The 24,315-nt window shown below is 36.0% G+C and overlaps 13 protein-coding genes across 13 annotated transcripts; 8 read left to right on the top strand and 5 right to left on the bottom strand.

Moving 5' to 3' along the window:
• Positions 1 to 112: 112 nt before the first annotated feature.
• C9374_013056 (uncharacterized protein) lies at positions 113 to 2,586 on the top strand (the record flags this gene model as incomplete). Its single annotated transcript, XM_044688890.1, has 2 exons — positions 113 to 855; positions 909 to 2,586. The coding sequence occupies 2 exons, from the start codon at positions 113 to 115 to the stop codon at positions 2,584 to 2,586; spliced, it is 2,421 nt and encodes an 806-aa protein (XP_044542108.1).
• Positions 2,587 to 3,507: 921 nt separating this feature from the next.
• Positions 3,508 to 7,746, top strand: C9374_013055 (uncharacterized protein; the record flags this gene model as incomplete). Its single annotated transcript, XM_044688889.1, has 1 exon — positions 3,508 to 7,746. The coding sequence occupies one exon, from the start codon at positions 3,508 to 3,510 to the stop codon at positions 7,744 to 7,746; it is 4,239 nt and encodes a 1,412-aa protein (XP_044542107.1).
• A 202-nt stretch (positions 7,747 to 7,948) lies between these two features.
• C9374_013054 (uncharacterized protein) lies at positions 7,949 to 9,491 on the top strand (the record flags this gene model as incomplete). Its single annotated transcript, XM_044688888.1, has 2 exons — positions 7,949 to 9,286; positions 9,354 to 9,491. 2 exons carry the CDS (start codon positions 7,949 to 7,951, stop codon positions 9,489 to 9,491), a joined length of 1,476 nt encoding a protein of 491 aa, XP_044542106.1.
• Positions 9,492 to 9,639: 148 nt separating this feature from the next.
• On the bottom strand, positions 9,640 to 10,514 carry C9374_013053 (uncharacterized protein; the record flags this gene model as incomplete). Its single annotated transcript, XM_044688887.1, has 2 exons — positions 9,640 to 10,283; positions 10,328 to 10,514. The coding sequence occupies 2 exons, from the start codon at positions 10,512 to 10,514 to the stop codon at positions 9,640 to 9,642; spliced, it is 831 nt and encodes a 276-aa protein (XP_044542105.1).
• Positions 10,515 to 10,546: 32 nt separating this feature from the next.
• C9374_013052 (uncharacterized protein) lies at positions 10,547 to 11,110 on the bottom strand (the record flags this gene model as incomplete). Its single annotated transcript, XM_044688886.1, has 1 exon — positions 10,547 to 11,110. The coding sequence occupies one exon, from the start codon at positions 11,108 to 11,110 to the stop codon at positions 10,547 to 10,549; it is 564 nt and encodes a 187-aa protein (XP_044542104.1).
• Positions 11,111 to 11,425: 315 nt separating this feature from the next.
• C9374_013051 (uncharacterized protein) lies at positions 11,426 to 13,424 on the bottom strand (the record flags this gene model as incomplete). The annotated part of the gene is made up of 5 exons (XM_044688885.1): positions 11,426 to 11,744; positions 11,937 to 12,100; positions 12,143 to 12,989; positions 13,139 to 13,155; positions 13,368 to 13,424. The coding sequence occupies 5 exons, from the start codon at positions 13,422 to 13,424 to the stop codon at positions 11,426 to 11,428; spliced, it is 1,404 nt and encodes a 467-aa protein (XP_044542103.1).
• Positions 13,425 to 13,652: 228 nt separating this feature from the next.
• Positions 13,653 to 14,567, top strand: C9374_013050 (uncharacterized protein; the record flags this gene model as incomplete). Its single annotated transcript, XM_044688884.1, has 2 exons — positions 13,653 to 13,998; positions 14,074 to 14,567. The coding sequence occupies 2 exons, from the start codon at positions 13,653 to 13,655 to the stop codon at positions 14,565 to 14,567; spliced, it is 840 nt and encodes a 279-aa protein (XP_044542102.1).
• Positions 14,568 to 14,806: 239 nt separating this feature from the next.
• On the top strand, positions 14,807 to 17,055 carry C9374_013049 (uncharacterized protein; the record flags this gene model as incomplete). Its single annotated transcript, XM_044688883.1, has 3 exons — positions 14,807 to 14,929; positions 15,061 to 15,074; positions 15,306 to 17,055. 3 exons carry the CDS (start codon positions 14,807 to 14,809, stop codon positions 17,053 to 17,055), a joined length of 1,887 nt encoding a protein of 628 aa, XP_044542101.1.
• Positions 17,056 to 17,076: 21 nt separating this feature from the next.
• On the bottom strand, positions 17,077 to 18,235 carry C9374_013048 (uncharacterized protein; the record flags this gene model as incomplete). Its single annotated transcript, XM_044688882.1, has 2 exons — positions 17,077 to 17,470; positions 17,526 to 18,235. 2 exons carry the CDS (start codon positions 18,233 to 18,235, stop codon positions 17,077 to 17,079), a joined length of 1,104 nt encoding a protein of 367 aa, XP_044542100.1.
• Positions 18,236 to 19,105: 870 nt separating this feature from the next.
• C9374_013047 (uncharacterized protein) lies at positions 19,106 to 20,059 on the top strand (the record flags this gene model as incomplete). The annotated part of the gene is made up of 1 exon (XM_044688880.1): positions 19,106 to 20,059. The coding sequence occupies one exon, from the start codon at positions 19,106 to 19,108 to the stop codon at positions 20,057 to 20,059; it is 954 nt and encodes a 317-aa protein (XP_044542099.1).
• A 194-nt stretch (positions 20,060 to 20,253) lies between these two features.
• On the top strand, positions 20,254 to 21,210 carry C9374_013046 (uncharacterized protein; the record flags this gene model as incomplete). The annotated part of the gene is made up of 1 exon (XM_044688879.1): positions 20,254 to 21,210. One exon carries the CDS (start codon positions 20,254 to 20,256, stop codon positions 21,208 to 21,210), a length of 957 nt encoding a protein of 318 aa, XP_044542098.1.
• A 61-nt stretch (positions 21,211 to 21,271) lies between these two features.
• Positions 21,272 to 22,447, bottom strand: C9374_013045 (uncharacterized protein; the record flags this gene model as incomplete). Its single annotated transcript, XM_044688878.1, has 1 exon — positions 21,272 to 22,447. One exon carries the CDS (start codon positions 22,445 to 22,447, stop codon positions 21,272 to 21,274), a length of 1,176 nt encoding a protein of 391 aa, XP_044542097.1.
• A 488-nt stretch (positions 22,448 to 22,935) lies between these two features.
• On the top strand, positions 22,936 to 24,258 carry C9374_013044 (uncharacterized protein; the record flags this gene model as incomplete). Its single annotated transcript, XM_044688877.1, has 1 exon — positions 22,936 to 24,258. The coding sequence occupies one exon, from the start codon at positions 22,936 to 22,938 to the stop codon at positions 24,256 to 24,258; it is 1,323 nt and encodes a 440-aa protein (XP_044542096.1).
• Between the last annotated feature and the right edge of the window lie 57 nt (positions 24,259 to 24,315).

The following is a 24,315-nucleotide window of genomic DNA, read 5'->3' as shown; positions in this document are numbered from 1 at the left end:
TTGAGGTGAGGATTCGGATTTCAGGAGTTGAAGAATTGTAACAGAAGGATTCGTTAGTTCATGATACCAGAATTTGGAAAGTAAGAGTTTGTTAATAAAAAATGAAAAAACCATGATGTCTCAAGTTCATCACGAGGTGATCATTAATAATTTCAAATACGATGAAAATTCTAGCTCACCTAGTATTCATTGGAGAGAGCCTGTATTTGAATATCGTTATGGATTATTTCCTTTCTCAAAGGATGAACTCTTGCTTCATATCCGAAAAGAAATAACGAATATCAATCATCAAAGTACGGCAGAGAAAATTTATTATTCTGATGAAAATGTGAGAGGAGTTTATATGTTTGGCTCTAGGGTTTCGAAAACAAATGTCAATGATTCTGATTTTGACATGCTAGTAATAGTTGACGAGTTGCATTCAGAGATGGCTAAAGAAGGAGGCTATTCAAGTAACATGCAATACATGCTACACTCATCAATTGAATGTGAGGTGAAAAACAAAAGCAGTGTCAATGTTGTGGAGAAGTTTGAAATTGAAGTGCATTTGATGAGTACATATTTCTTTGTGGAATATGTCTATTCAGAACTTCCAATATTCATGTTGAGCGCCCAACAACCAAACGCCGATTATGTTCTGTATGAATGTGCGAGAATGAAACTATGGAGACAACACTGGAATCAATGGTTTCTGAGGATTGCGAGAGCAAAAAATTCTTTCTTGCACGAATTGAAGTATTGTTTCAACAAATCATCTCGATTTTGGAACGGCTTGAAAAATGGAATTTTCACAACGGATCATGGAAGAAAGAGCGCCTTAAAAAAGGTGAAAAAGAATTTAGCTCATGGTATAAGGTTGGTATTTATCCATACAATCTTTTCAAACTCAAAATTCCTTTGACATTTAGGTACTGCAAATTTGCATATCAAATAGTTTTTGGAGGGTGTATTTATGATTACAAAGAGACAAACAAAGTGTATGATGATATTGTTTTTAACACTGACCATTACAAAACCTGGGAAGAATACAAAATCCATGCAGAGCAGCATTACAACAAGTGGAATATAGAATTCAAGGATGATTTGAAAAATGTTGTTAAAGATGCTTTGGAGAATATGAAAAAAATTAGCCCAAAACCTGGATCATTAACTATTGTTGAATTTTTAAATCGCTACTTGGCTTGCTTTAAAGTGAATGGAACGTTTATTGACACCAACAATAACGTGATTCTTCGCCATACTTTCGATAAGAATTATTCATTTCAATATTGCCACGGACCCTTCTCTCTAATGCGACTTTTTGCCATCAATGTAACGCCAATTGATTGGCATGACAATCCTAATAAGGCTAAACTATTCAAGCTGAACATGGACTGGAAGTACATCAACTTGGAACTCGCTTCGGTATTTTATGAAGTGTCATCCTATTTAGAGTGTAATGGAACCATTGTTGGAATTACTAACAAAGATGGAGGTCATGAACAATCCATACAAGTTGAATATTATCCTGTAAGCATTTCAAGACGTTATTTAGAAGAATATGAAAACCTTTCCAACCGTCATGCAAATATTGATTTCACCAAAAATCTCTGCAAATTCTCCATCTATGTGAAACCTAGGGGAATTACATGCGAATTGTTTTATTTCGAAAATCAATGGCATTTCACTCTCGATACAGAGAAAGAAGAATGGATTTATTGGGTTGCACAACCTAGAGAAAACGACGAAAAAAAGCAATTATTGGGGATGTTGAAACAACTTCCAAGCGTGGAAGACTCTCATATGACATTTTACTTCATTCTTCAAAAGAAAACAAATCGGCTTATTTTTCGAGGGTGTAGAGATTTAACAACATTGCGTGAATGTTATGACTGGAGAAAGTATGGAGAAAAATATGGATGGCAAGACCAGGTAGAACAACTGTCGATTATTGACACGACTAGCGTCTCTGATTTAACCGATCTAATTAATAACTTTTCTAGATATTCTCCATCTGATTTTGAAGGATTAGAGTTAATTAACTATTCAGAAGAGTACCAAAGCTTTTCCATTCTGTCTTCTATTCATGCCAATATACCCAACCTAAGAATATGCAACGCCAACTACATGCTCAATCTTCTTAATCCAGAAATTTTCCAAGATCCTCCTGACGAGCTTACTCAGTCCAAATATAACGAATCCAGATTATTGAAGGTCATTGTTCAAAGTTTATATGCGCAAGATATCTCTGAAGAATTTGTCATTCAAGAATTGAACCCACTGTTTCTAGTTCCCTACACAAAGATGAAGACCGCCTATCTTCAACTGTGTGAATTACTCGATCAATTTTATAGGGATAACCTCCTTTCCAAGGAAGGCGATATTGAAGCTTTCAATAGCACAGCCATCACCTTTCCTTTAAATCAGAACAAAATCACTGGTCTATTTCACAATCTCAAAAGGTTCTACAAACAAGCTAAGATTGTGTCAGCATCGAGCTATTGGAGAAATTTATTTATTTACAATGCTGAAGGAAAGGATTTTGTCTCTCAGTCACGCTGTTTACTTGATCTACTATCAGCTTTCGAGAAGCTGCAAAGCAAGTGAGACATTTCCTATGGTAAAAGTCAATTATCTTTGTTTCAATTAAATTAAAAACGCTTTGAGTTTTTAACAAGATACATCGAGCTGTGTACGTCAAAGTGGGAACATGTCCAAGCATGAATTCAAGTAATCGTTGTAAGGAAAAACCAGTGATAATTTGTTAAACAGTAACTGGTTTTCAGATACGCTGCTAAATTGAATTGTACATATTGGTAAGAAATTTAGAAGGAAACACAGTGGTTTAACTCGAGCCAAAGTTTGCCAACGAGTTTGTTGGTTGCCTCTCGCCCTGCTGAAACCACCATGTGTAATTTGAAAAGAACTGGTTCAGAGTGAAAATTTGAATTGTGCAAGATCAAGAACTGCGTAGAGAAAATTATCATCACACACCTAAAAATAAAATAAAGGGAGTTCATTTGAAAGACACCAGCAAAACAAAAAAATGGCATCTGAATCTTCGAGGAAAAAAAATAACACAACACCTCCGCTAGGTGTTCACATTGAGCACCCTCTAACATCTACCCAAAGAACCTATCTCCGAATCATTAAAATTATATTTAAAACTTATCTCTCCCTCTCTGCAGAGTACTGTACTAATTTAGTACCGTACAACTATCACCCGTTATAAATTGTGACCGTTGTGATCAAACTGTAATCGAGACCCTATTACGATGGCAGTTATTAAAATCAAAGCACCAATGACCGAATGGTATTTAATCAGAACTACAAGATCAGTCTCTTTATTCAAAGACAATTCAATTAGGATAATCAATAGGATCGGTAAAATAAGATCCAATCGTACAGAACTTGGATCAAAACGGAGTCTGAAACTGGACATAGGATTTAGAGAATTGACAAACACCATCAAGTCTGATAATGAAGAATTAATGATTACCAATAGGATTGCAACTCGAGCTTTCTTATATGACTGTACAAAGGATTGTACCAACAGGAAGAAATATGAAGATGAAATTGAGGAATGCCACAAAAAGCTTAAATTATTATCTCACTTCAGTAGCTCCAGAATTATCTGTTCTAACTCTCAATATTAATGGTCTCAGAGCAGAACCATTATCAGCCCTAAAAGGCTACCTCAATTCAATCACTCCTGATATAATCATGCTCCAGGAAGTTAAAAGCGTCTATATTGGTCCAGATTTTCCCTCTATATATTATTCTTCATTTACGTATTATCATGATCCAAGAGATTCATGTGGTGTATCTATTTGCCTTAACAAAAGTACTTTCAAAGATATTGAAGAAATCATCTTAGATCCGATCATTAGAAGTAACGCGCGAATTATTGGAGCGAAATGTAAAGTCAATTCGATCAATACTCTAGTTATTTCTGCGTACTTTCCAAACCAACCAGCTGACAGATGTGAATTCACATATATTCTTGACGACCTAATTGAAAAATATCCTAATCACAAAATCATTATTGGAGGTGATTATAATGCAATCTTATCAGAGAATCACTCCTCAAATGAATCCAGAAGAACTGATCAAAATATATTAGATCTTATTAACAAGAGAAATCTTAATTACTATCCTTTCCCACATTTATCATGGCACCTTCATTATACTATTAACAAACAATCCAAGTCTATAATAGACTACATATCCACAGATTTTCCTATTGCATCTGGTGAAGTATTGAATGCCAATTTCATATCAGACCACAAAATGGTTAAAATTCTACTTGATCTCTCATGTCAACGAACACCTTTGTTAATTCGAAAGAAACGTAACTTCCAAGATCCCAAAAATAAGAAAGAAGTGTTGGCCATTAGCAAAGAATGTGTATCTCAAGTTAAGAATTTAGAAACTGATAACGACAAATGGCTTTTCATTTGTGATAAACTAGGCGATAAATTTGTGGAGGTCAATCCACCTAAACTTGATCCTAAAATCTACAAATATAATAAGCAATACAAGAAGCTCATGTTAATACTTGATAGAAGTGAGCACGGATATCCTTGTGACAAGTTATTGGCCACTATCGGTAAAACTTTAGAACAGGTTCCAAAATGTCTAGCAAGTGTCAAAGAGAAGATCAAGAATCATATCAAATGGAGCCATGACAAGGCTTTGAATAGGAAGATGAAATGGTGGGAACAGAATTATGCAACCAACTCTAAACACTTGCGAAAGAAAATTTACAAAACATCATCACCACCATACAAATTATCTATTGACGGAACTGAAATTAATGATCCCAATGAAGTTGCCAATGTGATCAAGGATAAATATCAACAAAATCTCAACTTTAGAGGAAGGAATCATCAAATTGACATTACCAAGTTTTTCAAGTACAAACATCCATTAATTGATAATTGCAATGACAAAATACTCGGTAGAATTACCACGGAAGAGAAAGAATGGATAATTCAGAATTTAAAATCCACAGCACCCAACGAACTAGGTTTAAGACAAAAAACCATCAAATACATGTGTAACGAATTACAGGAGGAAATTTTTCAAATTATTGAAAATATCATTACTACTGGATTTACTCCTGAATCAATGCAAAGTGTCAGCATTCTCCCAATTCACAAAAAGAATAAGGACCACTCAAACCCTGCTAACTATAGACCTATTGCCCTCATGGACTCAGGACTTAAAATAGCTACTAAATTAATCACCAAAAGATTGAAGGAAGGTTTAAAGGGAAGATTATCCATAGCTCAATTTGGTGGTGAAGACGGCAGAGAAACTATTCACAGAGTTCTTTCAATTTACAATATGATTGCTTGGGCAAAAAAGGACAAGAAACCTTTTTACGGTTTGGCTGTTGACATCAAAAAAGCTTATGACTCATTACCGAGAATTATGCTTCGAGATGGACTACTATTCTTAGGAATTGATGAAATTACTGCTGATGGAATTCTGGAAATATTAGGTGAATCTACGACAAAGTTTGTTATACCTAATGGTAAATCAGAATGTTTCACTGTGAAAGATGGATTGAAACAAGGTGACACCTTCTCTCCCCTTGCATTCAAAATTGCACTTGAGCCTCTCTTACAATTTTTAGAAATAACATATAATGGTGCTAGTGTTGCAAATTATTGGAACATTAGTACAGGCGCATGGATTGATGATTTGAATTCATTTTCCAATGAATTACCTGAAATTGAAAATTCTTTGCATGACATTGAAACCTATCTCCATGGCTATCACATGGAATTAGATCATTCCAAAACTAACCTCTTCTCCGATAAGGAATGTAGTATCAAGACATTATCTGGAAGTACGATCAAAAGTAATGATTCTGTTATTATACTAGGTAATAATATTACCAATAATACTGAGGAACAAAAGAAATACACTACTTCAATTATTGAAGAAGTTAAAAGAAGAACTAACTCTATTGGCTGGAATTTTCCAATACAAAACATTGTCAAAATTATCAACACAGACATTGTTCCGTATGCACTGTACCACCTAATTCCTCTCGCTAATGACCATCTAGAGAAACAAATTGATAAATTCCTTCGCAACTTTATATGTGAAAGATTAAGAACCAAGAGAAAATTAGCTCTCGAGTGGTTTTATACTCATCAAGACAAAGGTGGACTTGGATTAATTTCTGTTCTAGAAATGAGTTACTCGGACCTAATGTGTAAAGTCAGAAAGTTCCTTGAACAATATGATATCTGTCTTGGATCTTCTACAAGATTCCTTTGTGAACGAATCAAACAGGAGCATGGTTTTGACATCCTCAATGATCCAATCCCTACTTGGTATAAACCAGACCCATGGATTCCTCAATATCTCAAGAGAATAATTTTCATGAACAAATCTTCCAATATTAGATTGTGGCATTCGAGTGACCAATGGCATGAAAAAACTCTCATCCCTTATGGAAAATTCCCTAAAGGTTTAAGACAATTCCTGCTCTACAAAGATTGGAACAGATTAAGCATGTGGGTTCCTGACCCTAAAAATTTACAAGTGAAATTACATGATGATATCAAACATTCCAATCATATCACCCAGATTCGCAACATTCTCAATAGCATGGATTTTGGAAAAATCAAAGACGAAAGCAAATACTACAAATATGTTGGTAACAACACATCCCTGTCAAACCTCTTGAACAAAGCTACACTAATTGGTACTGACGGATCATGTAACAATAATATTGCTGGTTACGGTATTGTAACTGATCAGAATGTTTCCATCTCAAGTCACACCTTAGGACAAGGAACTGCCTACAACAGTGAAGTTCAAGCACTCCACACAGCTGTTAGATTGCTAGATAACAACACTCCTAGAACAATAGTCATAGATGCGAAAAGTATTTATGACCAACTTTTCCAATTCAGAAAATCTAGAGATCCTTATGTTGAAGAAATTCGTAATTATTTAAAAGTGAAGGATCAGATCAAAATTATGCATGTTAATAGTCATACAGGTAAACAAGATATCTATAGCCGTATAAATGAATTAGCAGATAGGGCTGCTAAGAAAGGTGCTGATTGTAACAATATTCTTACTAATATTCCATCCAATAATTGGTATATTATTATCAACAATGTATTATACACTCAAAACACTAGACAAACAATGTACAAACTTCTATTTCAACACCTCCACAAAAGAACATACACGCCAAAGAACCTTCCTCCCAAGAACAGAAAGTTCACCAACATTTACCCCTCAATAGGAATCGGTTTCAGAACCATAAATCTAATATTTAAAATTAGAGTGAACGTGATGAAGACTTTGGAAAATTTAAACAAGATATCCAAGACGAACTTGCTATGTCCTTGCTGTAGTAGAGAGACAATGCAACACATTATTTTTGAATGTAAATACTATAGTGATATAAGAAAAGAAATGTTTAGGAATTTATATAATATCTCAATATATGCAAAGAATAACAGGAAATTCTCCAAACGACTATTGTACCTCATCAAAACTAAGCAAGATATCCATAGCCTAACAGGTGCTAAAGTTGGATTGGGCAAGAAATGGGACAAAGTATTTACCAAGGAAGCTTATCGATCTATTACTAAAATGTGGATGAAACGAAATCATTTTTTCATGGAAGAATTGAAACTCACCTGGAATGAATTTGAACAACAATACGATTTTAATCCCAATTTCATTGATTTGAACAAGTTTAAACTATACATGAAATACCCACGACCATGAATAATAATTGAAAATTACAACAATATTTGAAATTAACACTAACCTTGATGACAAAAACAATAATTGAAATTTACAACAATATTTACACTAACTTTGATGATATGAACTACCTTTAACTGTACTAATTGCACACACAGCCATGAATAACGTTTGAATTTTCGAACAAATAAACGCATGGACAGTGATTATTAAAAAAAAAAAAATGTCTTTAAAAAAGAAAAAGTTATCTCATCAGGATGATAGCTGCTCCATTCAACACCAGCAATTATCATCAGAAAATCATTCCTCCAATAATAATAATAGAAATAACTCTCAGCAGCAGGCTGGACTTGTTTCCGATACTCTGATTCTAATCGGATCATTTATGGAAATTATAGATATCATCAAATCCATGTCGGGAGTTTGTAAATATTGGAATGAAGTATGTGATGGTGATGCTTTATGGAAGGGATTATTCCATAGAGAGTTGGGAAGTGTCGATTGGTTGATTAGCAAATTGAATAAGAATTTGCAGCAGAGTGCTTCTTCGGGTGGTACAGCCAGTATGCACTCTTTCAAAATTTGTCCATTACCCAAATGGAGAGATAAAAACAAGAAGGAGAGAGTACAAGCACCTTCCTATAAGATCATTACACAAAAGCATTTACATTTCAGGAATTATGAAAAACGGTATTTTGGTTTTGACGAAGACTCTGCAGGTGATGATGATGATGACAATGTAGATGATGATGATGATGAGGTTATGAATGGAAATGAAAAGAAAGATGTTGGAGTTTTGAAAAAGTCATCTTTGAAAAGAAGTATTGAGGAAGGTAAACAAACAATTATTTCTTTGGATGTACTTAAAGAGGTTCTTGAAGATTGTTATGGAGTGAATAGATTTTGGTTGAGTTTGTTCAAAGTAGTAGCTGCTATGATCCCAATACAGAGCTATAAATTGATGACTGAAAAACAAATTATTCAACCACTTGACAATGTAACGCCAATGGTGAGTTCAAAGAAGAAGGATGATGATGACGACGATGACGACGATGACGACGAGGATGAAGACTATGATGAAGATGATGAGGCTGATAATCAAAAGGAGGATGATCAATCAGACGAAGAAAAAGAAAAGAAATCTGCAAATCAAAAACCAAAAGACGACTTTTTCAAACGTGATTTCATGTTCAAAGGTAAAAAGAGCGAAGAGGCAACAGAACATCTCATTTCAAAGAATTATTGTTACTTTACAGTGAGATTGGAACAAATATTGGATGTCATTTTTGGAAGTGAGTTGGAAAATGCAACACTTTTACAACAGGCTCTGTATATTGATATCAAAACTCACAAACTTGCTGTCATTTTGAGTATATTTGATAGACATGGAATTGTTTTGAATTATTTCGGATCAGATTCTAATGCAACAGAGAAATACTTGAATAAGATTACAGGACAATTGGCCATTCATGCCCAAAACATTACCAATTATGTTCTTTCAAAGAAGACTCGTCCAGCACTTCCTAGAACTCCCTATGTGACAGAATGTGACACGATGTGTGTTGGTCTTACGAAATCTCATCACACCATTTCCATCTTGAAATTCTGTTACTGTTTTATGTGAACAGGAAGATTCAATTTATCAACCTGATTCAGTTCATCATAACGAGGAAAATATTAAGAAAGCAAATGATGAAGAAGAAGAGAACAATGATGTCAATGACGACAATGATGGTGAAGAACGTGAAAGCGATTTACCACTCTAAAAGAACATTGCTGTTGGTCCCTTTTGACATCCAATATTTGTTCCAATCTAGCTACATTCTGATCATTTTTTATGGTTATCAACCAGGTTATCTAGATACACAGAAACAAAGATTTACATTTGGTGAACGGTTCACTAAAGGTTGTTGTTCACTCGGCACTCTTCACTCCTCCTAAAAACAATTGTTGTTTCAATACGCCACTCTCCTTCTGCATTTGCAAAAGTAATAATTTGAGTCCCTCCACAGAATTTGGTAATCTTTCCAATTCCTCTCTGTCACATTCCTCATCCAAAAAGAAATTCGAAAGTTTATCCAAACGTTTCCTCCCAATAACAACAGGTAATGGATTGGTTTTGAAATAAATTTCTTCGCCATGAACTGCTCGATCTGCCTTGTACATGAAGTTTAATTCCTCCTGTTCAACAGTGTCCCATTGTGGAAGTGGTCTCAATCTGTAGAGTTTGTTTGTTGTTTCAATTTCAAAATCGTCATCCATTCCTTCATATTTATCGAGTGAAATAATTGTTAATTTATCAAGATCGAGTTCTTCATAGGCTGAAAGTGATGACATTGGATTAACAAGAACTCTCTTTTGATGTTGTTGTTTGTTTTGTTCTTTCACATCAGCATTAAGGAATGAATCAATAGTTTCACGATTGTAGTGGAATGGTCTCTTATCTTCATAGTGAGATTTTGATGTGATGTTCCAATTATTTCTTGGTGATTTAACTGTTGTTGAAGAGCCACCTTGTCCACTGCCACTTGTACTTTCTCTAAATGATGTCGATCTTGCTAAGGTGAAGCTTGTGAATTTGCACTTGGTGATAAATCTGAACTAGTCGATAACAAATCTGAATTATCTGAAGTGAATGAGCTATTCGTAGAAGATGGCTTGTTGGAAAGGAAGAGTGGTAGGGAAGGCATGGTATTTGTAGATCCAGGTAATGTAGGAAGACCATATCGAGGAGCATCTGCAACTGGTGACAGAGAACCAACTGGTTTGATAAGAACAATTCTATCCATTTGTGGTGTGGAGAGTGAGGCACCACCAGCAGTCATGAGATATGTTCGGCAGAGGATGCTCTTCTGATCATGATAGATGTTTCTTCCTTGTTGACAGCATTGCTTAAATGTTGTCTCAAACTCACAATGGGATTGTTGGTGAGAGTGGAACCTGAATTGCTACTACCACTTGCAGCAGTGCTTGTAGAAGTTGTGGTATCTGCAAAGGTCACAGTTGGGCTGCTATCATTGTTATTGTTCAAGCTTGATGCAGATACTGATGCAGTAGTGGTGTGGACTGAGATGGTAGCTCGTGTTGATTTTTCTCGGGCACTCATCTCATCAATGTGCGTTCCAAAAGTTTTGATTCCATACTTCTTACATCGAGCGTGTTCCATTTCAATTAGTTCCTTAAGATCCTTCTCCCACTTGATTCTTTCAGTTCCGTTAATGGCTTCAAATTTAAAGGTATAAATGGAACTCTTTAAAAAGGTTCGAATGGTGAAATCCTTTCGTTCATCATCGTTGAGCTCTTCCTCTGTCTTGGCATCGATTTCTGAAAATGTGAAAAATATGAAATGTGTATAATCAACTCTGAGACCTCTATCTGCTGTCATTGGTATGCAAATCATCATGTCATTGCACAGATAGACTTCACAATTTGAATTTAAAAACTTTCTTGAGCATTGAATTCTGAAATCGTCCTTTTTCAAGTATTTTCTATGAGGTGTGACCAAATTAGTGAATCGATTTTTCAAAATTTGTTGTAATCTGAGGAATGAAATATTATTTTCGTCGTGTCGTTTCCTTTCATTCACGAAAAGTGCCAATTCATTCAGTATGGACAATGTTTCAACAATAATGTTCTGGAATGGTTCTCTTCAATAACTCAGCAAAGAGCTTCAATCTAGGAATTCTTTGCACAGGAGTGATTAGCAAACTAGAGTCACACCCTTCTTTTTATAAACACTTTCTACATATTCGTTGAATTTTGGATTTCTTGCTATCAATTCTTCCACTAATTCGTTTGCTTTTTCATAATTATTCACATAGACAGTATACACCTTGAGAAATGGTAAAATCTTCTTGAAAATAGATGGAAAATGATTTTTAGGATAGTGCATCTTAAAGTCCATCTTAAGATCATGCAATAGAGCAGTATTGGTTTTCAAAATTTGCTCAATATTACTAAAGATGGTATTATATTGCTGTTCTGGAGTCATTCCATCACGCAGTACAATATTTGTAGCACTGATATTTGGTCCAGTTTGGTAATTGGTTTAAATTGCAAAATTATTTTTCTTCATAGGTTGGTAATAGTCATAATAGAGTGTTTCCAGTTGGTTCACATAGCTTCTTTCTGTTGACAGAATTTCTTTCAGACAGCTCTGTCTCAATCTTTGTTGTTTAAACTCTGGTGCTGACTTTAGGTAATTTACAAACTTTTTCAATTTCCACCACTCTGTAAAAACACGATAAATGAGTTTTCCTGCCTCTTCAACAGAGAACTTTTTAAATTCTTGATATTGTAATGGTGAAACTCCCGAGAAAATTGTAGCCTTTCTGTTTGTTGATTTACCTCTAGCTCTATCGAGACCGTTGTATGGCTAGCTTTAAATCATAGTCAGCTCCCACATTGACCAATTTACGTGCAGCATGTTGAAGAGTAATGTGATGAGCTTTTTCTTTCTATCCTCAACATTGGGATCGAAATCGAAAAAGCGTGGAAGTTTAGTTCTGTACAATTCCAACTGTTGTTCATCAACATTTGGTTCATAATTTTCCATTTCTGCCAATTCTGAGAATGCCAATAGATCCTCAAGATCAAAATCTTCATTATCAAATGTTTCAACCTTTGAGAATGGAAGAAGAAAATCTGCATCTGTTTCAGTTTCTGAGTCAAATGTTTCCAAATCATCTTCTTGTTCTTGCCATTGATCCCCATTCTCATCTTTTACAATAGTGGCACCATTATCAACAACAGTAACTGTCGTAGAAGGTTCCTCTTTCTTTGTCACTGGTGTGACACTTGGATCCAAGAGTTCATCATTATTTTGTGGAGTAGCAACACTATTTGTTTGCTCCAAAGAGTCAACAGATTTATCCTGTTGTTGCTGTTGAGAATCTGCAGTAGGTTGGACAATTTCAGAAGGCTCTTGTTTTTTGTCCTCTTTTTGTTGTTGCAATATTGTTGCTGAAACTGATGTTGACACTTGTTGAGTGGGTGTCATGGGTGTTGATGATGAAGGTGTTCCACAACTCTTACTGCCCTGATTAAACACCAATTGATCAAACAATGCTGCAGAATCCACAGATGAACGATAGGAATCCAAAATTAAGGCATTACTCGTGTCTTTGGTAGGTTTTAAACTGGTTAAATGGGCTGATTTTCTAGAGCCTGTTGTTGATGACTTGATCTCTCCAATATCCTCTCCACTAACACCATTCTCTGATGATGGAGTTGAGGCTGTCATCAGTCTCATCTGGAATGGCTCCCTTGAATTTATCCACAAGTTTTCTGTCCATAATAAATAATACTGTTGGTACAGATTCAATAATGGCTTGGAAATTTTCTTGTGTTCCATTGACAATACAATCTGAACGATCAGCAACATGTTGTGCTTCCACTTTTTCCGTATCCTCACCTATATTTTCCAAAATCCTGATATAATAATTTTGAATTTAACAAGGAGAGTAGAGAATTAATCGGTATTTGATATCATCATCATGATTGTGAATGATTATAAATTAATATTAGAAATTATCCGATCAACATTATCATTCCGAAAATTCATCATCATATATCATCATCGGAACAAGATTGTAAATAATTAATTCAAAACAAACATAGATCTCTATATTGATCCAACTTACCCGTTGATAAATCAAACCACCGGCCTTGTTAATAATGTACATTGAAAAGACAACCATTTTTTTCTTCTTGAAATATTTCCATAAGACTTTTACAATATTTAAAATAATTAAATACTCTTGTTGTAATGATGATCAAACGAAAATTGTTTGCAAAAAAAGGCTCAACAAGAAAAATCTTTGGTGATTTTTAATATTGCCGTGAACAAGGTACAAGGAACTTGATTACAACAATAAAGGTTGTTGGTTGACACTCCATCTCCAAGAAGTCTGTTTCAACCAAAAAAAATGATTACACAATACACTCCCGAGGTCAATCATGACACAAAGGTCATTACCAATAATAACGATGAGGAAGCTAGTAGCCCGGTAACCATCACACCGGAAATGACCACTTGTTGCGAAATTAAAGTTCCTCAACGCAACAATCCAAAAGCAAAGCCTTTACGTTTTGTCGTTGTTTCCGACACTCATTTAAATCATGAGACGGTGGAGATGCATCAATATACAGGCGATGTTTTGATTCATTGTGGAGATTTTACGAATAAGGGAACCAAAGGAGAAGTGGATTTGTTTTTTCAATATTTATTGGATCAATGCGATGGAAAGTTTAAATACATCATCATGATTGTGGGTGCGTAGAAATAGTGTTTGAATTGAGAGTAGATCAGTATTGAATCATTTATGAATATCAATGCAAAATGTTTAGGCAATCATGAATGGGCTCCAGATATAGTTGTAAGAGTCAGATTTAACAAGTTTTTCAAAGAAAAGAAGGTCAAATCAAGTTATCATCTTTTACTGGATGAACATGTAACGATATTGGATGACAACAATCAAAAGATAAAGATTTTTGGAAGCAGATTTAGAGCATCGTGGAGGTTTCCACCATTGATGAGAGACTCCCTTAGGAAGTCATCCTTTCAAATATCCAAAGACATTGACATGTTATTAACACATTTTCCACCTTGTAAGAATGGACTCGATATTGCACACGATGATGTTTCAAGAGGATCTCCCCAATTAACAGACATGCTCGATTCTAATTATTTTGAGAATTTAAAGATTCATTGTTTTGGTCATAATCATTGCACACGAGGTCATCATTATGAAGAAAAGACTGATCGAATGTTTGTCAATGCAGCATCAACACTTAGTAAGAAAAAAAAGATTGTTGCCAAGCCTTACATTTTTGACTTTTGAAAAAGAGGAACACGATCATGTTGTATCATTTCAATTGAAATTTAACAAGATTCATCTGCGCATTGTACTTTTACCAATTTACATGGCAGAAACGACCTCATCGTACTCCAACAACATGTCAGACCTCTTTTCTCGTCGTCGGTGACGGCCAATGTTATCCCAGAGCTTGAGAATCACAGCACAGTCACCACAGAACCGTGTTGAACTCTGGATTGCCTGTGTGAACAAAAAAGGAGAAAATGAAGTGGCTCTATTTCGCAAGTGCGTATCCTTCTCCTATCAAATTCAGGTCCAATTTTTTCCCTTTTTCGAAGAAGGATGCTGCGTGGGACACCAAAAAAACAAATCCATTCCTCCACACGGTATGTTGTGAATAACATCTCAACACTCGCTCCCTTCTCACACTCGGATACAACGTTGTTGCATCTCTCTAATATTCGCATCCACAACATGCAATATCAATGATGCCTTTAATGTATCACTGCCAAAATAGCACTCTATTTGCCGGTGCACTTTTCCGACTCCAAAATTGGACCTTCATTACTCGTGTCATAGAAATTCGCTCAACGTGGTAATAATTATTATTAAACCACTACCGTGCGTTTTGCTTTTTAAAAAAGAAAACCTCGACCACCTACAAACACTTTGTTAGATAAACAACACACTTGTTCTCGTGGAGACACGCAAAAGAACTTTCAATTCCCTTGTAATTTCTACAATGAAGAACAATTTCATCAGGTCACCTGCCACTTGTCACCCTGATTCCATGTCCTACCATCATCAACAGACCTTTTCATCAAAATATTCATCCAATTCATCCACATCTTCCATCCTGCCAATACCATCCAACACGCCCAAATTAGTCAAGTCTATTTGCTCCTCGACGGAATCGACAACCAAAGAAATTTTTTCACACATCCTCCACCAATCAAACAACCATGTAAATACCCTCCATTTCACACCCAAAGAATGGTCACAACTTCTATTCAAAGCCATACAATTCGGAGACGAAAATGTGGTTCGGGCCCTTCTCGAATGGGGAGATTACGAAAATCAAAGAATCCTTCAACAACTTTCACATTCATGTAAAAACGCCAAGTCCACTCTCTCAAATTTACCTTACAGTTTGGAAAGTGGTGATGAGCAATCGTACGGAGCCACTGCTCTCCATAAAGCATGTTCCCTTAATCGACCGCAAATTGTGAGCATGCTGTTACAGAGAAATGATGTGAGTCGATGTGTGAAAGATCACTCACAGTCCACACCAATGCATTATGCAGCATCGAATGGTTCGTTGGAATGTGTCATGCTCTTGTTAATGAAAGGAGTGAATGCCTCAGAAGGCAATTTTCGAAGAAATGTCAATGACGATCAATTAATGTTAGATTCTAAGGATGCTTACGGAAATACTCCTATTCATTTAGCAATGAAGCACAAACACTATCAAGTGGTCTCTGCATTGCTAGACTATTGTCCTAATTTGGTGAATTCGAGAAGAAGTAACTCACGAACGTTGCTGCACATGGTGGTTGAAAATTTTGATGTGACAGGATTGTCACTCATTACAAAGGAACATGCACAAGCCTTGTCCAAAATTCAAATCTATGCCAAAGATGAAAATGGTTTAACGCCACTCATGCTTTTGGTTAAGGAATTTTCAAGACTCACTGAAAATTCACATCTTCGAAAAAAGAACCGCTTTTCAATGCTCCTCCACCTTCTCTCCCTGTACGACTTGTCAGAAATGTCACTTGTAAATAGACACAATGACCATCATTGCAAGAATTTATTTCACATTGCTTGTCTCCATAACTGTGCAGATGTGGTTCGAATCATGGCCCTGTTCCTTAATCGAGAACTTTATTTAAACATGCTTAAACAATGCGATAAGAATGGCCAAAATCCATTTCACACAGCTTGTAAATATGGAGCAGATCAAGTGTTGGAAACATTCATGCTGATGGTCCATAGTGAAACAGCAGACCACTCCAAAATTGTACAATCAAAATCAAAACATTGTAATATTAACTCTCGTGAAGAATATTTAGAATGTAAGGATAAGGAAGGTAATACACCATTGCATGTAGCTGCCTTATCGTTAGCTCTTGTGTCACCTGCCTCCAATGAAGAAGATGACGACTCTCCTTCGCCACGCGGCGTCTCTTTCAGCGCCAGTTGTTCAGATTTACCCTCGACCTCTACTGTGACAAGCACTCGATCAAATAGTGCTCTTTCATTTCCAGTGACGTTTGGAAAGGCGAACTCTGAGTCTTGTATTGCCAAGTTTTCAAAAAGTTCCTATTCACCACTCAGCATGACACCTTCGGATGAGGATGTAACAAGTACATTTGTACGATGTATTGAGGTACTGTTTCCAGTGGTGAGTTTAGACATTGAAAATTCCAAAAAACATACCGTGCTGGAATTGTTAAATAAGACAATCTTTTTCGAGAATTCCAGTATTTTCTCAACTTCAATACAACACTAAATCCCATAGAAAAATTAAAAATCACATCAATTTCTTGTTCATGGTTCCAATTCGATCATAATTATGAGCAACGAGAGCTTTGGCAAAAATTTCACCTAAATCTTCAAAACCCTGATTACAAAAAGCACTCGTTTCAATATAAGTGACACATCCCAATGCTCTAGCCAATGACTCACCCATCTTGCTTGACAAAGGTTCCCAAAAATGTTTCATTCTTAAACCTCTGCAAATGTCCTTTCGGGATCTCAAATCTGTTTTGCAAGCCACTAAAATGATTGGAATTTGAGGCTTTCTCTTTTCTTGAAGGTCTGAGATCCATTGATAAAGATCTTTGACATTGTTTTCATCTAAAACATTGAAACAAAGACAAATAAGATGAGCGTTGGTACAAACTGCGGTTCTTGCCAAAAATTTTCTGAGATTTTCAATGTTTCACTTGCAATTCATAATTTTCCATTATAGTTACTTACAAACCTGGTATGTCTAACATTTGAAAGGTGGCATCTTGATACTGAATTTTAACTTGACCAGTCGTGAGTGTGAATACTCCAAACTTGCCATGTGGATCAACAAATGAAGATTTTCCAGCTCTCTTATCACCAATTACAGCCACTCGAAACAATAATTTTTCATCCATAGTTTTCAATGAATTCATCAAATTCGAAAATTCGAACTGTTGTTTCAATTCATGGCTTGAATAAAATTGACAAAGATTACAAAATTTTGGAATCATGTCCTTGTACGAGACCATGATTGTACTTTCGAATTCTTTCATTTGTCGATGTGTACAACTTTCGACATGTTTCATCAATTCAATTAAATGATATCGAAAATTACTTGACATCTGACATTGATCACTAAAATAGTTTGGAATCACATCATGGTTCCGATCTTCATGAGGAACACAATAAAGACGTAACAATTTCATTTCATATTTAAATATTTCCATTCTTTGAAAATAATAATCTTTCCAACAACAATCTTCGCAAGCAAGTTGCGATAATCGGAATGATACGAGTTGTAATGTTGTGAAATCATGAATCGAGAGAAAGCTTAAAATAATTCGTAACACATCATCGCATAAATATTGTTGAAACAGAGAGTGTAATGGTTTGGAAGAGGAGGAGAAGGATGAAGAGGAGTGAAATAAGGTACGAAAGATTTTTCTAACAAGTAACATTTTTTTCAATATTAATTAATCACAAATTCGAACATTTTAAAAAGAGAGTTTATCATTCTGAAACTAAAAATTCCTTTTCCTTTGAATTTGCATTTTGGTCACGACCTCCAAAAATCACTATTGAACAACATTTTAGAGAATTTCACACTCTTCCTTCTCATTTTCCATTATTATTTGACACTCTTCCTTCTCATTTTCGAAAATAAACGAAAGAATAGAAACCGTTGAGGACTCCAAAAATAGAGAATGTCAAATTGTTGAGCACGAAAAAAACGTTTAAAACCGTTCTTTCTTAACGCTGTGGTTGGATGAACCTCGGGTTTTAATTTACACTTTCAACATGAGATTATTTCTACGATAAAGTCTTATTCGATGGAACTGAAATGAATCCGGTAACGCTTTGACCATTTCACAGAGCCGTCTTTGCAGTATACGCACGCTTAACCACTGTTGTTTAAGGAACGAAAGGGTGGCACTTGTCATTGAGCGTTGTGACATCATTTGTAAATGCGTTCGAGTGGTGCTATACCCCGAGATTAAACCTTTACATGCAAGATAAAACAAGCAAAGTACTATAGATCTTTCATGGTTTCATTTCGGCAGATCTCTTCTTTTCTGTCGTTCCACATTTTTATAAACATTCATTTCACTTTTCTTTCCATTTTTGGATCGATTCATATTTATGTCCATGACTCATTCATATGACATTCCACTCTTTAAGAAATAATCCTGGCTCATCCCAACCAAGCAACCCACTGCACTATCTCTTTCTCTCATTCTTCTTCTTTTCTGTGAAAAATCTATAAATTGGCATTCACAATTTCCTCTCTCTCACTTTTCACATAACAAAAAAAAAATCCAATTATTGAAATGAAAACCGCAACTCTTGTGGTGCTGTTTGCACTTCTCCTCTTTGCAGCAGTCTACGTTGCAGGATCTGACTCTTACCGTCCTGATCCTTACAAACCTAAACCTCGAAGACATTGTCGCAAAAAGTGTGTCTTGCACAAGTATTTGAGAGGAAAATGTCTCAAACACAAAGTCGTGGGTCGTAAAAAGTTTTGCGACAAGTATGCCATCGTTGGAAAGGGTCGTTGTTTGAAGCACAAGAGATGGTCCAAGTGTGATAAATACAGTAAGGCCTTTACCAAGTGTGTGAAACACAAATTCAAGAAATTCTGTGCCAAGAGAAAGACCAAGAAGGTTTGCGATTCTTATGGAAAACGTAAATTCTGTAAGAAATATGGATACAAGAAATTCTGTGCAAGACACAAGAAGTACAAAAAGTGTGTGGCTCATGGCAAGAAACGTATTTGTAAGAAACACAAGAAATTCCCAATTAAGAAATGTTTCAAGAAGAAGAAGTGTGACAAGTATGTCGATTCCTATGCTCCACGTAAATGTCGTTTCATTCGTAAATGCCGTGTCGTTTCACACAAGACTAAATGTGTTCGACACAAGACCATTCGTTTCTGTAAGAGACACAAGAAGTTCACAAAATGTGTGAAACACAAGAAGAGAAAATTCTGTGCTAAATGGGCATTCAAACAATTCTGTAAGAAACACAAGAAGATTACAAGATGTGTCAAACATAAGAAGAGAAGATTCTGTGCCAAGAGAAAACACTTCCCATCCAAATGTATTCGTAGAAAGAATTTCAAGAAGTGCATCAAGAGATCCAAAGGAAGAAGAGTTTGTAAAAAGTTCAAATTCACCAAAGGAAAGAGAGTGTGTAAGAAACGTGCTAAATCCAGAAGAGTTTGTGCCAAGACTAAGAAGATCTGTAAGAGAAGAAAGCACAAAAAGTTTGATCTTTACAAGTAAGAGTTGCAAAACTGCAATTTTTCCGTACAGCAATGGTAACGAGTTTTTTTTGCCTTAACATGAGTTTGTGTGAAAGAGTTTTTTGAATTGATCCAAAGACGAAAGTCAAAAATCATCCGAAAAATTAAATAATCTTGTGAGGTGTTTTTAAAAGTCTTTCATTGTATTAATTAACAGATACCGTGATAAGATCAATGGTTTCTTTCAAATGTCATATCGCATATTCCACTGTGCTAACATCGCCCTTCCCTCATGAGAAACAAGCTTTTCCAGTTCCAAGCAGTGTCCTCGTCAAGTGGATCCCAACTGCCGACATGTTACTACTAAACTGCACCAAGTTAGAAATCAAAGAAATGTTAGAACAAGCAACATCATCCATTCTAGCTCCCTCATGGAAGCTCTTCATCTCAATCCTCCTTCGACTCGTCATGACTTGTTTCATCATTGGAGAGTTTGTGCCACTACCCATTTCAAACAACAATTACATCAAAACGTTATACTTGTTTATTGCATGGGGCGTGTCGTTTCAATTTGACATTCGTGTGTATGAATTGTGTTTTTGCATGTGTGTCAATGTCTTGTTCATTGCACTCAATTACAATGCCTTGTCGAAAGGAATCTTTCAATTCACTTCACAAGATTTCTTGTTGCAGCCGGTGTGGGAATTTTTCATGTGGGGATTCTATGTGTTGCATGCCATGAGAAGTTTGGGAGATTGTTCGTGCTCGAGTGTGAGACCAAAGAAGCGAGAAATTCTTATCATTGGAGTGTCGTTGTTGGCTTTTTCGAGTGTTTTTGGAATTTTTGACAACATGTGGGTGTTATCGAGCATGTCGTGTTTGGTGGTGTTCATATGCAAGTGCTTGTTATCGATGGACGACGACAACAATACTGTATCATCATCTCCACACAAGGATGTAAAGTTTGTCGTGTTTTTCATGGTCATGGGATTGTGTATTGAATGGACTGGTGTGTCAAGAGGTCAATGGAAATACCCACAGAATCAATTGATCTGGGAGAATTTTCCAATTCCATTGTGGTTCGTTGGCATGTGGGGAGGAATTGGATTCTTTCTGTATCGAGCCGCTTTGCCTTTAATGTGGTGGGTGGTTCGTTTGTTGCAGAAACCTAAAAACAAGCCACCTCAATGATGATAACAACAGAGAGCATGGTGTACTCATAATAATAATAAATGGATTCAATAAATTACATTTACTTTTTCTTTGCAAAGTCCTTTGGAATCATACATTTGATGAGGAGGGATTTTGTTATTTGATACAAAAAGATGTCACCCAATATATCTCGGTGTGACTTCTTTTTAAACACCACTTTGGCATACTTGGTGAAAATCTTCTTCTCCTTATTATCATTTTGCAGCACCTTTGGAGTTTCATATTCTTTTTGAGCTTCACCAAGCGATGAAGTGGTTGGTTCTTCGAGTTCCTCTTCATCAATTTGTTCCTCAACCATCCAGTCATTCATTGAATCAATGTATGAAACTTCCTCAGTTGGGAATCCAATTTCATTCTCAATGATTGTTTTAAGTTCATCTTCAGTTGGAATGTTCTCCTTTGGTACAGCTTTCTTAAATTGATTTCTAAAGCTAATAATCACAGTTCTATCTCTTAAATAGGTGGTTTCGCTGTAGAGAGAATTTAACAACCTGTCACGCTCTGAAGGTGGTACAGATTTTCCATTCTCAAAGCACAAGGTAAATTTTTCCCATGCAGCCAAATTGGTTGATTTGTTTCGTTGGCAAATGTTATTGGCCTTTCTACAAGACAAGTAATATTGATCCAACTGATTGCAAACCACTCTCTTCAATCCAATATCTTCACCAATTCGAACTGGGAAGTTTTGCAACTCTTCATTGGGAAGAGTCTTGATTGCAGAGACTGCAATTGGTTCAGAATTTTGATGATCACCATCACTGACAAATCCCAATTGAGGGAAGTTTGCATTCATAATGAGATACTTTCCACAACTCTCCTTTTTTTGATCTTGATCTCTCACAAAGTAAATGTGAACAATTTGACCGTAACAAACTGGACTATTCTTGCTCACTTTGCTATTAGCAGGTTGCATGATAAACACTCCATAGTGAGAAGGCGATGAAGCATTTTCGTAGACTGTCTTGATGTAGTCTTTCACAGTGGAAGCATCAATATGAGAGACAGCTCCCATGAGTGCACCACCCGATGGCTTTACCGAGGTACTCTGAACATCAGAGGCAGAAATTTGAACAAAGGCATTCAGAAACGTCTTGGCTGAATATTCATGAGTATTGAAAGTGAGCATTCTTCCGTGAACAGATTTCATGGTGAATGGTCTTCCATAGGTGAGAATGAGTTCATCCGATGAACTTGTATTACCTTCCAATAGACGCATAATGATGATGATAGTGGTTGATCTATTTAATAGTTAGAACGATGATGATGAGTGTGAGTCTGTGGGGCTCAGTGTTGGATGAGAGAAGGAATGAATCAAAAAAGATGATCTAACAACAGAAATTGTTCAATTTTCTTGAGTGTTGGATGGGGGTCGACGACGGTTAGAGGAAGAACCAATGTTGATGAATTTTTTTTTTTGAAAGCTCTGCTTTGGGAAACACTTGTTGAACCTTCGATCTCCACTTTGATGTAATACTGCAGCCTATCTGAACCAGAAACACATTTGCATCTAATGAAACAGAACAGATTTTAGTGCACTTGCGAATTTATTAAGGGATGTATTTTGTGCCAATCATAAAATGAAATGTTAATAATGGATGAATGAATTGTGGCCACAATCACCAACGCGGAACATGTCTGAACATGACGTCGTTTGAAACAGTCGTTGCCTTTTCTCATTCTTTCGTGACGAATAAAAAGAAAAAAATGATTGACCAACCAACGTCACACCCTCAAGTGAGGTTGATGTTAGTGTCACTTCATACTGTTCAACATGATTTAGACACCTCCTCCTACAACATGACCAAAACATCTGTTATTGATGAAAATTTATTGAAAAAGTTGAAAATGAAGCTACTTGAAACTAAGAGAACGATCACAGCCAAACCATTCATTCCGTTCAATACCCGAGTTAAAGATACTTTTGAAATTAGCTCCTCAGGCAATATCTATCCATGTCATATTGTTTCTCCGTTTGATGTAAAGATTTCATATTCAAACGAATATATTTTGGTGAGCGATCCAAAGTATTCATGGTCCCGCAGTTGGACTATCAAAGTTTTCGATTTAACCACAAGACTCTATCTCAAAACTATTGATACCTCATGTAAAGATCCTCCATATATATGTGTAGAAGAGAGACCATTTCTCGAAGATTCAGGTCACTCGAGTGATGCCTTAATTTGTACACAAGCGTTGTCTGAAGGAGAACTTGAACAAGGACTTTACAAATTCAATTTGAAACAATTGGTTGAAAATGAGGATGGACAAAAGAAGCCCATTTGGTTCGTGGATGTTGGTAAACAACATGTTGGAAGTATGACTACCTTTGATCATCGTCTGTATATCGTGCTTCACCATGTCACCATTCAAATGTTCAATTCGAAAACAGGAGAATCACTTGCCACAATTTTTGGAGATCCTTCTCCTCAATCATCTATCGCAGATCCACCACAATTGGTTGGACTCGAAGTGAATGTTCACACTCGAGAGTTAATGGCTTGCAATCGTGCACAACTTTTATTCTTTTCACTTGACCAACATTCCAAAGGACTCGAAAGAGAAACACCAAAAACATACATTAGTGGTGATTCTTTCTCATACTCACAATGGTGCTTCTATGATCGTGCCTCAAAGAATATTCTTTTAGGTGGGAGATGTTTTAAAAAAGACATTCAAGTGATTCATGCAGAGTCCATGACAAGTATTGCCAAAGTGAATGTGGGACATTCATGGATAAGTGATACTATGAAAGGTATGTGTGTGAATGAAAGGACTGGAGAGTTGCTGTTGATTGAGGGAACTCAGATCCTTGTAATTGCTGGAAATAATGACAGCACGGAACCACCTCAGAAACAACTGGTTCCAATTGCACAACAAGATTTCTACAGAACTTTCATGGAGTATTCAAGTTCGAGACAAGTGTTGGAATCAAGAACAGTAATTACTGATCAAAATTCAGATGAAACCAACTGTTCGAATGTTTCAACCAACAGCAGTTCTTACTTGAATTTGTGTATTGTGCTATAATTTTTTGATTTTAAAGTAGTAATTACGAACAGTATGAATTAGATGCTTTCACAAAAA

The sequence above is a fragment of the Naegleria lovaniensis genome (genome assembly GCF_003324165.1).
Source record: "Naegleria lovaniensis strain ATCC 30569 chromosome Unknown tig064, whole genome shotgun sequence".
In the NCBI taxonomy this organism is placed as follows: domain Eukaryota; phylum Heterolobosea; class Eutetramitea; order Acrasida; family Naegleriidae; genus Naegleria; species Naegleria lovaniensis.
This window is presented reverse-complemented; position numbering and strand designations above follow the sequence as displayed.